Here is a 14022-nt window from a genome sequence, read left to right as displayed (position 1 = left end):
TAAAGTTTTGAAATTCTTCTTTTCCTTTCAGCTTTTCCCCTCAGGGGTCGCCACAGCGAATCAATGTCCTCCATCTATCCCGGTTTTCATAGGTTTGATTCGCATATTTGTTTAGGCAATTTTTTTTTTACGTCGGATGCCCTTCCTGACACAACCCTTTGTATTTATCCAGAATTGGGACCGGCACAAGACATTGGCTTATTTCCCCTTGTGGTTACAGAACAAGCAACTCGATGAACTCAATAAAGATAAAGATGCTCAGTAGAAGACTCCCAAACACAAAATGGTCATCGCACAGCAACATTCAAAAAAGCAAATCTATACTCACTATTTGATGACAATTATCTGATCTTACAGTGAAAAAAATGCATGTTTCTTTCTGGATTTTAGTTTATTTACAGAGTCAAATACACAAATGGGGTCACCGAATCTGCAAATATGAGACATGCACAGTTAGCCTAATGGTGCTAGCACCTAAGAAGAAAAAAAAAAAACATGAATCACGTCTGCTTTATATTTACAAGGAAAGGTTAATCTTATGACCGTCTCACGCCAGATGTAACATATTGTATGTTTTGATGGTGAAAAGTGGTCATCTCACTTTCACACAACAGCTTCCGCTTTTCCACTTGGGTTTTAGCATAAAAATATTGCTGAATTTCTTAACTCTGGTTGAGCAATTCGAGATATGATAGTTCCAATTTTCCAATTTATGTCATTCAATCTGTTCTTTTGGCCACTCAAACAAGTTTGACTGAATGCGAACAGTGGCATCACTACACCGCATTGAGGCATTTGGCAGATTAATTGGATAACAATGGCAAAAATACTATAACGACGCAGAACATTGGATGACTTGCTCTTGGGCTTCAGTAAATGAAGTTGGAGATTGGGGGTTGTTGCTCAGGGGATATCTGGGTGAGTTACATTTAAAAAATCATTACATACGATTGAGATGGTTTTAACTGAAAGTATGACTCAAAAGATGATTGACCTACGTGGAGCGCCGCTATTTTGAAAGTGATGTATTTTGTCCATTACATTGCTTTAGAAGTGAATAAATGCGTATTTGGCTGTGGCTGATTGCAGTAATTTTAAAGTAATTAAAATGAAGACAAGTTGACCCCATCACTCAAGTTCCACATTCCAGATCAAAAATAGAGGATTAAAGGAAAAAACAAAAAGCCACAATTTCCCAATCATTAGAGTAGGAAAAAAGGCATCCAGGAGGAAGTTTTACATTTCTCATAAAAGCAATTGCTTAGTAATGGATTAAAGTAGAAGCCATATACAAAATGCAGTTTGCTCATGTAGTGTTTCTAAGTAATCTAGAACGTTTAAGTTTTGACCAGGATTTTTCAGATCACTTTAACCATCCTGTCGACGAAATGTAAGAGAACCAATGCAGGATTGATTATCATCGTAATTGCTAGCCCACATCGCTTGTCCCCCATCAAAAAAAGAAAAGAAAAATAAAATTAAAAACATATGTACAGTCACCACGTGGTACAAACAGGTGGGGAAAAAAAACTACACAACAAACTGGAACATATTTTACAAAAAGTGCAAATATTGATATTACATTTGGTGTGTCGCATAACTTCTGAATGTTGACCAGTTAAATTTTGCTTATAAACAAATACAATGAGGCCGTTTTTTTCTGTACTTCTTCATCAACACTGAAAAAACAAGGCAGCGTGACTATAACAGGTTTCTCTGCGGACAGTGACAGACTAATCATCTCTATAATAGCACGACTCAAAGCAGCAAAATCCCCATTAACCACTAATACTGCATTATTAACTTCATTACATGCATAGAGCGCCATATTGTACTAGAGAATTATTCATGAAGCAAAAAAAAAAAAGTTTAGCAATTGTAAAGTTGAGTTCATATTTAATAAAACAAGCTATACAACGGTGGATTTCCATCATGTGAATGTATATAAATACGTATAGTGGAGGGAGTCATGTCCAGAGAGGTGAGAGGTTAAAGTTTGGTGATGGTAGAGTTCAGGATGTGATGCTCGATCTTGGGGTTAGAGGCCTTCGACATGTCTCGCTGTCAAAAAGGAAAAGCAAAACAATATTTCAGACCAAGAATGGATTTTGCAGCCTTTGTCTCAAGTCTCTGAAGTTAACATTCACCAAGTCTTGGTTTATTGACCCAAAAACACAAATAGAGAAACAGATCAACATTCTCCACATTGTTTTCACCTATAAACTCCACCAAAATGTCTTGCTTTTGTCTCTTTGAAATCATTCTACCATCATTTCATTTCCCATATTGGATGCTCTGAGATGTCGCGGTAGTCTCCTGTGTTCGTTTCAGTTCAGTTTTGCTTTAGATGTTTGATTATTATCAGTGTCGGTACAGTTTAAATAAGGGTTTACTGACTATTTCGGGCCTTTCTATGGGTGAAATCGCTTCAAAATTGGAGGGAAAGTACCACCCGAGATTTTCCTCTACTAGCAACCTATACGCTAGAAAAGGAGTGCTCACACTTTTTCAGCATGGGAGCTACTTTTGAAATGAACAAGTCAAAATGAAATACCCATTACTGTATATTTAACGAGAAATATATTGACAGACATGCAATTAGCGCAAAAGAGTTAGGTCACTCAAAGATGAAGAAATTAACACACATTGACTGAATACTTTCAGTATTCATGAATTCCCTCTAAAAGGAAAATTTACACAAATGTATGACATTTTGTACACGCCACATATTAACCGCAAGAGGGAAAGCAAAGGACAAAACATGAAGACAAAATGCTGAATTACCACAAACTCTGAATATGTGCTGGCAACCGAGTTAAGGCTGACGTTACACTGTGAACTAGCGGGTGTCAGGAACGCACCACTCAGAGGGGTTCCCCTCAACTGGGTCTCATTCTCTTTGTCACTGTTCACTTTTGGATGGGGAGGTTTACCACTTCCCATTCTTTGTGCGGAACCCTGAAACAGATCCAATGGGAGACAAAGAGACATAGACACATTAGAACATTGGTTCTTAAAGTGGGTTAGGGTGAGTCGATCTTAGGGGTTTGGTGGATCCTCCGCCACAGAGGTCCACCCCTAAATCTAGTCTGCAGTTAGTGGGCACAGAAAATGCATTGAAAGAAGGTTTCGGTGAATGAGCACCGAATGAATGAGCAATATGAAACTGATGTGGTTCGGTACCCCCAACAAGATTAAGAACCACTGCATTAGAAACACTGAACAAAATCTTGCGGCTAGCATTGAAGCGCTTCAGCCTTTTTTTACTTCGGTAAAAATAAATTAAAAAATTGTAATTATAACATGTTTCTCCATGTACAGTGACCAATCATCTCTGTAACAGCAAAGCCCCTGCTTAATCACTACATTTATACAGGTTTTGTTTTTTCATGCTGGGGTGCCGATAAAGCGTTGGCCATGGCCTCTGGCCATGTTTTTTCTTTTCCGCAAGGGGGGCAGCCCCTTTTCCATGTTTGTGGTTTGCTTCAGCTGTTGTTAAAGCGCTATATAAACCAATATGTATAATAATAATAATAATAAATAATAATAATAATAATAATAATTCATTTATAAGCACCTTTCAAAACTCAAGGTCACTTTACTGTCACAGGATAACTTTTGCAGCGGGTGAGCAGCGGCAGCCACATGCGCCAGCGTTCACTCAACCCAGAAGTAACTCAAATAGATAGAAAGCTAGTTAGGTAGCTAATGGATAGCTAAGAATAATAACAATAATACATTTCATTTATAAGCGCCTTTCAAAGCTCTCAAGGTCACTTTACAGTCACAGGATATCGCACTGTATTTTGGACAGCCACCCTCATTTCCAGATCATATAACTCCAGACCCATATAATTTAGGAATTAACTTTTTTTTCCTCATGAAAGAAGAGTGTCTCACGTTTCTAACGCTATAGTGAATGTTTATGTCATCCTGTTTATGTCATCAATATTCTGCGGGTTCTGGAATTCAAGTGACAATGACAAAAACCTTAGCACAGGAGCGGACACATTTTTGCACGTTTGGCAGTGAAGGAGTTAACTAAACAAGCTAAACAACGGCGGATTTCCATCGCGTCAATGTACAGTCTATAACTATAGTTGAGGGAGTCATATCCAGAGGTGATAGATTAAAGTTTGGTGATGGTAGAGTTCAGATTTCCGAAAAAGCCACCCTGTTCAAACCTGACTTACTTGGAGTATGTCATTGTGTTCTTACACTACCTGCAGTTGCATTTAATCCACATTCTTGAGACCGACCTTATTGGCAGATAAAGGTGGCCGTGTCATTGGTGACCGCGGCACAGGTGAGCGGCACACAATTCCGCTGTAGACAGAGGCCGCAGAGCGTATGGTGCTGTTGGATGTGGCCATGGAAATACTGGAGGTTGCATTCTGAGAAAGAGAGACAAGTATTATATATTACATTAAAGACCCAAATTACGACTAAATAGTACCACAATGGCAGTATACAGTACAGTGATACCTTGGCTTACGAACTTGGTTCCCAGACAGAGTGTGTAAGGCGAGAAGTGTGTATCCCAAAAAATTAATTTCACATAGGAAACCATTCAAATGAGAATAATCCGTTCCCGGGTCCCTATAAAACATTATTTTCTACTTTGTAATTTTCTAAGCCTTAAACCTACACAAAGTATACCTTATTTTATGTATAATAAATGTGCTATGGTATTATAATTAAAGAAATAAACTGCACTGTATAATAAAGTCTTTTATTTACCTTTGTAATGGTCGTTGATGGCTTGATGGAATGGAGTGGTCGGTTTCATCAGCATTAAACACTTGATGAGGATCCCTTGGAGGTGCTTTCTCTGCGATAATTTGACCTTTTTCCTCATCAATTGTGTTCTCTTTAGCTGGGTTGATAGCTTTTTGCATCAAGTGTACAGATGGCTTGTGCGGGTTATTTGTGGAGCCTGATGATTTTAACCTTCCAGTCCACACTCTGCTTTTGAATGATGAATTATCAAAGTTGAAACGAGTCCAAATTTCACTGTTTTCTATCCATTTCACTTTTGTTTTTTTTTTTTGTTTCAAGCTCTGTCGTCTCCATTTCGTGTGTGTTTTCTCACTCTCTCTGTCGTCTGCCTGTCTCTGCTGCGTTCTTTACCAATCACGTTGCTTTAACCGAAGACTGGGGGCGGGGAATAGAGGACAAAACAGTCGACCACCATTTTCTTGTTAGAACGGGCTCGTCCGCGAACGACACATCACTCTTTGTGGGAGCTCTGTGTGTATCCCGAAAAATAGTTTGTATGCCAAGGTAAAATTTTCTTAAATGTAACGTTCGTAAAGCAAAAAGTTCATCAGCCAAGGGGTTCGTAACACATTGGAGGTAACACATTGTAGCTGGTTTACCATCCTTCGTGATTTATTGGGTGTATGGTTGCCCAGCAACCTCCGCTTGGGGGTTTTCACTGCTGTCCCATACAGCATATCCTCCTCAGTCTGCTTGCTCTTCTTTAGTTGCTAGTCAGCATTTAAGAAGAGGGATGTCAGCTCATGGATAGGCAAATCAGTTGGTATAAAACCAACATCCTTACCCTTTCTACTTTTTCTCTTTCTTTTTCAGCTTGGTGCAAGGTCCACTGTTCATTCACGTACTGAAGAAATTTCTGGCCATTGACCAAAAACTCGCTGCCCTGCTCACTTTCCCATGCATCAATCTGGCCTTTTAGTTTCTTTTCCAGCTTAATAAAATCATTTGTGTTTATTATCACATGTTCAAAATTGTATCGCCAGTACATCTTACCTTCGGTAGGTTTTTATGCAAATCAGCCCTCAATTTCTCCTCTCTGAGTAGATTCCCGCCTCTGTTTGCAAATCTCGATGGATCAGATGCTTTTTTCTGCAATAAAAAATAACCTTTTCACTGTCTGTCTCTTTTGTGTTGTTTAAGATTACTTATTTTGACTTCAAGATGGCACTGCAAAAGTGGCTGCCTTTACAGTAGCTTCTCTATGTTGTTCTTCTACTTCTTTAACATAAATAAAGTCATCCATAAATTAACTCATTCACTGACATTCCTGAATGTATTTGGGAAAAAAAAGCATGACGTGTGGTGCCATTCCCGAATTTGTTCTGGTTCTGGTTTTTCTCGGTGGGGGTTGGGGGTTTACCGATAAAGCGCTGGCCTCTAGAAATGTTTTTCCCTCCCATGAGGGGGCAGCATTTGCCTTTTGTACAGCCGCCCCCATTTCAAGCCCAGATAACTCCAGACCCGTATACAGTAACTTGGGAATTAACTCTTCTGGTGCAAGAAGAGAGTCTAAGGTTTCTTACGCTGCATAGAATGTTTATGTAGTTGTAAAACCCAATATTCTGTGGGTCCTGCAATCTAAGTGAAAATGACAAAAACCCTGGCACTGGAGTGAACACATCTTTGCATATACTCTCACATACTCTCTAAACCAGGGGTGTCAAAGTCATTTTTTGCCGCGGGCCACATTGTAGTTATGGTTTCCTCTCGAGGGCCGTTATGAATTTGGGGAAACCATTAGAATGTTTCAATCCCTTCAAATATTACATATAGAGCACACAGCAAATTAATAACTCGTTTTCAAATCTGAAGTCAAGAATAATGACTTTTATTGTGGTTGACATCCAAAAATATGAAAGTTTGGCTCAGATTTTAGCAATTATCATGGAATTTAACAAGTTTGATTTGCTTTCGCGGGCCGAAAAAAATGATGTGGCGGGCCGGATTTGGCCTGCGGGCCTTGACTTTGACACCTGTGCTCTAAACAGTATCCCAAATAGAACTGTATAGTGTCTCATCTTTTGTGCAGCATGTTCTGCCTGCGACAAATTCCTTGTGTGTTCTACATATGTGGCAATAAAGATGATTCTGATTCTGATATCGTCTGGCAGTGAATGAATTAAAGTCGCTGTGTCCCTCCTTCCTCGCGCTCTTTTCAAGATGGTTGATTGAAAGTTAAAGCCATCTGTTGGCTTTATCTATCAATCAATGCCAAATTTGGAAAGAGGATGGAGATTTATATACAACATGAGCATGGCCAAGTACATGACTGATATCGTCCTATTTTTGATAATATCTCGAATGTTTGTATCTACAGTTAAGTATGATTAAGATACAGTAAAGTCTCGTTATATCGATATTCAAGGGAGTCCGAAAAAATATCGATATAACCGGGACTATCGATATATCCGAACCTGTTTGCATGTAATTTTCTCCGTGAGTGCATAGAAATAGTATCGATATAACCGGGACTATCGATATATCCGATATCGATATAACGAGACTTTACTGTATATGGCCCAGCCATATTTGTGACACAATTTTTCCCCCCAATGTGTTTTTTACCATTCAAGTGTACTCACATCTAGTTCCAGGAAGTGTCTCCAGCTTGCTTCCCACTGGTGAACGCCATCAAAAAGCTCTCTGTGAGCCTCATAATGCTGTTTCAGACGCTGAATCTCAGCATCGTGCAGACTCAGTAGGTCTTCGGTGAAATCCTCTATAGGATCAAGTTTTACACTTTACATTTGTTTCCCCCCCCCAAAAAAAGTGCCTTGGGAAAATAAACTCACCGCTAAAATATGGGGAAAATGCCTGCCGTTGCTCAGTGCTTAAGAAGCATTTCTCCCAAAACACAGCGATCTCAGAGCGAATGGCATCAGTAAAATTGCGAAGGTTCTGCAGTTTACGTTCCTCCAGATGTGTTAGTCCTGCTTGCAACTGAATAGGGAAAACATACATTAAAAAATAACTAACTCATAAATAAGACTTTTACAAAAGTGACTCGTCAAGTCATCTCACCGCCTTCAGGTTGTGCTTCTTTGATATGACCATGTGCTCAGTGAAAGCCTCTCTCTCCTCCTGGGAGACCTGTAGTCTGTCCCACAGCTGCTGGATCTTCTCTCGAAGAGCCTCACAGGCTACCTCGTTATCTTTCTTACGTTGCTCCAACTGCAAAGTGGCAGTTACATCAGCTATCAAAGAGGTTGTTTAGGGCGGCGCCGAAAATCTAATCTGCTTTCAAATGATGGTCATCTTCAAGTAAAGGCAGACAAATCCACCCCCACTGTCTTGTGAGTACGAATAGGAGGTTACAGTTAACCTAAATACAAACTAAATGCAACTGCAGCGCGCAGCCTGTATGGCATCAATTAAAAGTTGTATGGTTGAGATGTTGAATGAGAAGTGATGCTGAAGGCCCTTGAATATGAACCCTTGCATTATGTTGAAAATAAAAATCATGTTGATTATGTATGTAGTGGGTCATTTTTACCCGGATGGAAAAATCCACACAAAACAGTCAAATAATAGGTGACGAAGTTATAAACATACAGTAAAGTCTCGTTATATCGATATCGGATATATCGATAGTCCCGGTTATATCGATACTATTTCTATGCACGCACAGAGAAAATTACATGCAAACAGGGTCGGATATATCGATAGTCCCGGTTATATCGATATTTTTTCGGACTCCCTTGAATATCGATATAACGAGACTTTACTGTATTTGAAAAGAGACAACATATTTTCTATCCCATTGGGATATTTTACAACTGTTTTGTAGAAAGAAATAGGAAAGGATATCCAGTGCTTTAGTCAACACAAAAATGAAAACGGGTAAAATTCACCCATAAAAGTTATATGAGGGTTAAGATCAGACAAGTTTACATGTTTTCATGGGCGCTCCTAGTAGTTGTCAGGTACTCAATGTAACATAGAAATGCATTAAAACAGTCATTGTGTTTAGTTTGACATTACTGACCCAATATGACTTATCATGACTATACAGATGAGGGGTTTTAAGTGTGATGAATGAATTGGATTTGTGATGTTTTTTTTCTGATGCGCATGTTGTTTTTGGGCTCCGTTTCCAGCACAGGTGTCAACGTCATTGTATTTGGCGAAAGCTAATCAAGCATGTCAAGTTCTAATCCAAATTTCAAACTACAATAACAGTCATTATTTTTACTTGTATTAAGTTCATCCTTTCTACTTGATATCTAATTTAAAACAGGTAATTGAACACTTAAATACACTGTCTGTAAGAAAATAATCTGTTTTAAATTAGTCATTATTTGATGAGAAGAAAAAAGCTAATGGTTTCTTCCAAATTCATAACGGCCCTCGATAGGAAACTAACTATAATGTGGCCCGCGGCAAAAAAACAAGTTTGACACCTCTGGTTTATAGCATGCATATCGACTGTATAAATGAGACCAGAAAAGGCATCTCACCTGGCAAAGAAGCAGTTTGAGTGAGGTAATGTTATCACGAGAGAGGCAAAAAGAGTCCTCATCCTCGCAGACAATATCCTTCTCAAAGCTGGTCTCTGGGATGTGATCCAGATCATTCATGCACAAGATGATCTGCTTCTTGAAGCCCGTAAATTCAGCATACCGATTTGTCTGTCCATAAAGAAAAAGGGCAAAACACAGAAGAAATGCCACTTAATTGTGTGTCTTCTCTTTCATTTGCATTCTGGTAAATTTGGACACTTTATCCAATCAAAGTTCACATGCCACGAAAATGACTTTTTATCCTTCCTCTTTGTACAGTACGTTCACAGCCCTTTTGAGCATCACTTTGACCAAGCTCTAGCACAGGTTCATTTGGATCCCAAATAACACCATTCCTCCCACACTCCAAATATAACCACAATTAGCATGACACTGCTAATCGACAGCATTTTTAAAAATCACAGTTAATCAAAGAGGTCACTTCAGGTCTTAATGAATGTTTTGAATTGAAGATTCAGTAAAACCTCGGTTTTGGAACGTCTCGGTTCTCGACCAAAAATGTTTGTTTCTGTGCCTCGGTTTACAACCAAAATTCAGTTCTCGATCAAACTGAGCACACCTGAATGCACCACTCGACTCCCCTACTTTTTCTTATACATCACTTCCTTGTGACCGACGCATTATACTCGTGTTGGCAGCTGTGTTTGTATAGTTTAATCACAATTAAAAAAAAACAGACATTGATTACATTGATTATAATGGGAAATGTTTGGTTTTTCGAACAGGTTTCTGGAACGGATTATGGTCTAAAATTGAGGTCTGACTGTAATTTCATATAATGATGGTCTAAGAACAACTTTTGTGGTACTATGAAAGGGGACACTGAAAACTGGTCTTAAATGGGAGGAAATGGAAAGTGCAACAAAGTGGAAATAGCACGTACCTTCTCTGCATTCTGTTGAGCAATATGTTGGTGAAAGCTCTCCAGTTGCTCCTTGGAGGGAACAGAATCTTGGGAGATACCAAATGGAATGGAGCACAGGATATCACACAGCTCGTGGTCCTGCTCCAACAGAGCCTTCAGCTGTTGCATACGGCGAGTCTTCTCCTTTCTCAGGCCATCGACCAGCGTACGGAGGTTCTTTTCTTGCTGGAGCATGCTAAGACCAACCTCATCCTGAATCGAGACAGAGTAATCAAAACCACATAGAGCAGGGGTGTGAAAGTCATTTTTTGCTGCGGGCCACATTGTAGTTACGGTTTCCTCTCGAAGGCCGTTATGAATTTGGGGAACCCATTAGAATGTTTAAATCCCTTCAAATTACATATAGAGCACACAGCAAATTAATGAATAACTCGTTTTCAAATCTGAAGTCAAGAATAATGACTTTTATTGTGGTTGACATCCAAAAATATGAAATTTTGGCTCAGATTTTAGCAATCATCATGGAATTTAACAAGTTTGATTTGCTTTCGCGGGCCGAAAAAAATGATGTGGCGGGTCGGATTTGGCCCGCGGGCCTTGACTTTGACACCTGTGACATAGAGTATTCGTTTTAGAATGGTTTTGGTATGCACAGTTGACTGTAATGCAGAATCTAATCGGATACATTTGTATGAAATTGTTACCATGTTCACTATTAATATAAAACACATCATCACTGATAGTTACCTGAAACATCGGAATCTGAAGTTCGAGACACAACTTCTCCATTTCAGATTTGCAATTCTGAATGCTGCTTATAACTCGGCTCCTCAGGGATTCCTCTTCTTTGATCATCATATCGAGTAGGCTCTGGTCGACAGAATTATCACAGAGTTAATCAAATTCAAGTTAATGCACCGGATTTCTTGCAACAGGTAATCTGCTAAAAAATGTCAAGATCATAAAACATACTGTCTTGCAAACATAATAGAGGGGGGGCTTCAAGGGAATCTTGTGCAATAAAAAGATTAAGTGCACCCCATTTTACTTGCAGTGTGCAGGCTAGCTAGCAATAGCTTCGCCTAAATTGACTTTCATTCCGATCGTTTGACTGGATTTTTTTTACCAATCACGAAGAACGGAAAATTATTCATATTAATGGTGAGTATTATCACACTGTTATTTTAAATAATATATTCTGACATTTTGTTGAAATCACGTACGCACCTGTTTGCATGTGCGTGCATGTGTGGCTCTCACAGAAAAAACATTTCTAAGTATTTTAATATTATGGCTTGCTTAGTCAAAAAGGTTCCCGACCTGTGTTCTAAACTATGCTTTTTTACGTGATTTTTTTGTTTACATTTTTTAGCCACGACATTCATCAAAGGACAAGAATCTGTGCTTGGTGGTTGCACATTCTCGGCAGCACACATGTACTGTACGTGCACTGATTTTTATTGGGAGGATTGTAGGCGCCATTTGACTGTTGGTGTTGGACAGCCTCATGTGCTTGTGTTTTTTGCACCTGTAATGAGCAGCGTTTTTCAAAGCACCCCCTTTGATCAGTGGATATGTTGCTGAAGTTGAGGAAGGGGAGATAAGAGGGTTGGCGCGGAGCACCGATGCGTATTTGGAACTAAGAGTCACCGCTTGGAATTGAAACAGATTTAAATGGCAAAGGAGAACTGAACCTATCATTTTTTGGCACTGGATGCTACAGCTTCTTGTTTACTTTGAAACTTAGCTTGTAGCCAATGTGTTCACTTTTTGAGCATGACGTCTCTAAACCACTGGTGGAAGGAGACGAAACATGGCAGCCTTGCAAAGGAAGGCACGCCCTATGTAATGTAATTAGTCATAACTTCACTTCCAGGTATATTTAAAAGAAAACAATGATGTAGTATAACATATTACATTTAAATTACAATTAAGTTTGAATATATTAAATTGATAGTTCTCTCTCTTCACCGTTTATTAAACATAGTTAACATTTGAATTGAATGAACTCCCCATCAATTGTCATTCTTGTGTCAGACAACATATGATTTAATCATTCATGATGTCTGGCGAACCATTTACAGATGCAGAAATGGTCTGGTAATATTCCACTGTCAAATACTTAAATGTGAATTGAGCATTTTAAAAGAAGAAACATTCAATAATGCAGTTTGAACTTTTAAACTCTAGCTAAAATAGTACATGCAGTACCTTGTATATCTCTGACAGTTTCATAAAATAACCAAATAAACAAATACAAAAAATATATAAGGCAGAAATGCTCATTTATTCATCTCATTAGATTAGGGGCAAGTGACTCCAGATCCTCGAGAGCCATATTCTGGATTCAATTGATTGGATTGGATATGCCTTTATTAGTCTCACGGTGGAGAAATTTACATTTCACAGCAGCAAAGTTCATTTCATGCTTACAGAGCATTATGGTGAGTTTATCGTTGCAATCAAGTGTGTTGAAGGCAAGACAGATCTAAAACAGGCAGGATCTGGCTCTCAAGGAACCGGAGTTCGCTGCTTTATGTTGTTGCAGGTGCAAATCAACTCTACTAAACAGGAAATGTATACTGTACCTTGAATGAAAATCAGGTCCTACTATCCTGTAGTTTTTATCGGTCGTAATAACGTAAGACTTGACTCACCTTGATGTGGTTCTTGACAACATTAGTTCGCTGAAGCCTTTGGTCTTCTGGTATGCCAATCTCTTCCCAAATGTCCTTCAAGTGGCACAAGGCTTTGTTGAGGCATGAAACAGAATCTGCTGCTATTACCTCACTGCAAAAATTGCACAATTTATGACGCCAGTCGTTATATCGTAATGAGGACAACTGTTTTAAAGCAGTGAAGGGGGGTTCAAACAAATGCTGAGTGTTCGGTGCACTGGACCGAAACTGTTCAGCGTGTTTTATCAACGTGTCGCAATTTGTTCGATGCAATACACAAATATTTATACCATACCTTCTTCTCATCATTAACAGCGGTGTGACTGCCACCAACCGAAGAAAACAAATCGAAACCAATGAGAGATAAAGGACTAATCCACAACTTCAGTGCTTGCTCTCACTTGTCCGTTTGGATCGTCGTTCAAAACACGCACCGTGCAGTTCTGCATTCCGATTGGCTCGTTCGGGGATGAGGCGCGTGTTGAGGAATATACAGTCGGCCGTCAGAGGGAAGACATTTGCAGTCACTTTATCCTTAGCACCGCCCAACAAATGCTGAAGACTTTTCATTGTATTTAAAACAAACATACATTTTAGGAGGACGTATGACGCAAGAATTAAACAGGAGTAGTTTACGAGTTTAAACAATCGTGTTTCGGCTCAGATATTACCATGACACTGGGCGTGACCATAAAAATCCGAATTCCGTGTACTGTATATCATACATGCTTTAGATTTCTAATTAAGTCCCAGTAAATATTACTACTCGTGAACTTTAGATGGTTTTATTAGTCTGGGTCCATCTTTGATCAGATCATATGTACTTGACACTAATTTCTTCAAAAAAGTTCTTATTTTCAGTAAACGGCAATAACACTTTCTATTTCTGTTTTTTTAAGTACTTTGCGTCAAAATTGTAACATTTGCTTTGAAAAAATTCAAAGTGACAAAAGGCAACACCTGTTATGCTCCCAATCAAAAGTTGTGCATTTTAATTGCATAAAAATAAATTAGCGCCGAATTGCTCTTGACATGTTCACAATATTGTAAGATAGTTACCCTTGTACATGCTATCAGATATGTTTTTCTCAGACTGGTAACTTGTGATTGTCCCCAGCATACTCAGTTTTGGGCTGTTCTTTTGACTTCAAGATAGCGCCGTGCGAATGGCTGCCTTTCC

General features: G+C 39.0%; 1 protein-coding gene across 2 annotated transcripts; it reads right to left on the bottom strand.

The window, feature by feature from the left end:
* Positions 1–357: 357 nt before the first annotated feature.
* On the bottom strand, positions 358–13498 carry prc1b (protein regulator of cytokinesis 1b). Of its 2 annotated transcripts, none has more exons than XM_088991917.1 (14): positions 13138–13498; positions 12822–12954; positions 10912–11034; positions 10183–10416; positions 9237–9407; positions 7801–7950; positions 7572–7719; positions 7362–7498; positions 5773–5868; positions 5564–5710; positions 5379–5489; positions 4260–4394; positions 2862–2958; positions 358–2061 (listed from the first exon to the last, which is right to left on the bottom strand). In XM_088991917.1, exons 1-14 carry the CDS (start codon positions 13149–13151, stop codon positions 2039–2041), a joined length of 1719 nt encoding a protein of 572 aa, XP_088848043.1. In that variant the 5' UTR covers positions 13152–13498; the 3' UTR covers positions 358–2038. The 2 variants fall into 2 exon arrangements, with proteins under 2 accessions (XP_088848043.1, XP_088848042.1); XM_088991916.1 differs by having other exon boundaries at positions 359–2061; positions 2785–2958; positions 13138–13327.
* Between the last annotated feature and the right edge of the window lie 524 nt (positions 13499–14022).

Source organism: Hippocampus bargibanti, linkage group LG03 (assembly GCF_051943395.1).
Source record: "Hippocampus bargibanti isolate YZ-2025 linkage group LG03, ASM5194339v1, whole genome shotgun sequence".
In the NCBI taxonomy this organism is placed as follows: domain Eukaryota; kingdom Metazoa; phylum Chordata; class Actinopteri; order Syngnathiformes; family Syngnathidae; genus Hippocampus; species Hippocampus bargibanti.
Note: the sequence above shows the minus strand (reverse complement) of the source record. Positions and strands in the feature narration are given on the sequence as shown.

Bases quoted from the DNA above. Each gene is read 5' to 3' on its own strand.
- prc1b (XM_088991916.1), bottom strand. The intron at 7,499-7,571 runs GTGAGTTTATTT...TTGATCCTATAG, and splicing joins ATTTTCCCCATATTTTAGCG to AGGATTTCACCGAAGACCTA. The intron at 5,869-7,361 runs GTGAGTACACTT...TTTTTATTGCAG, and splicing joins GACACTTCCTGGAACTAGAT to AAAAAAGCATCTGATCCATC.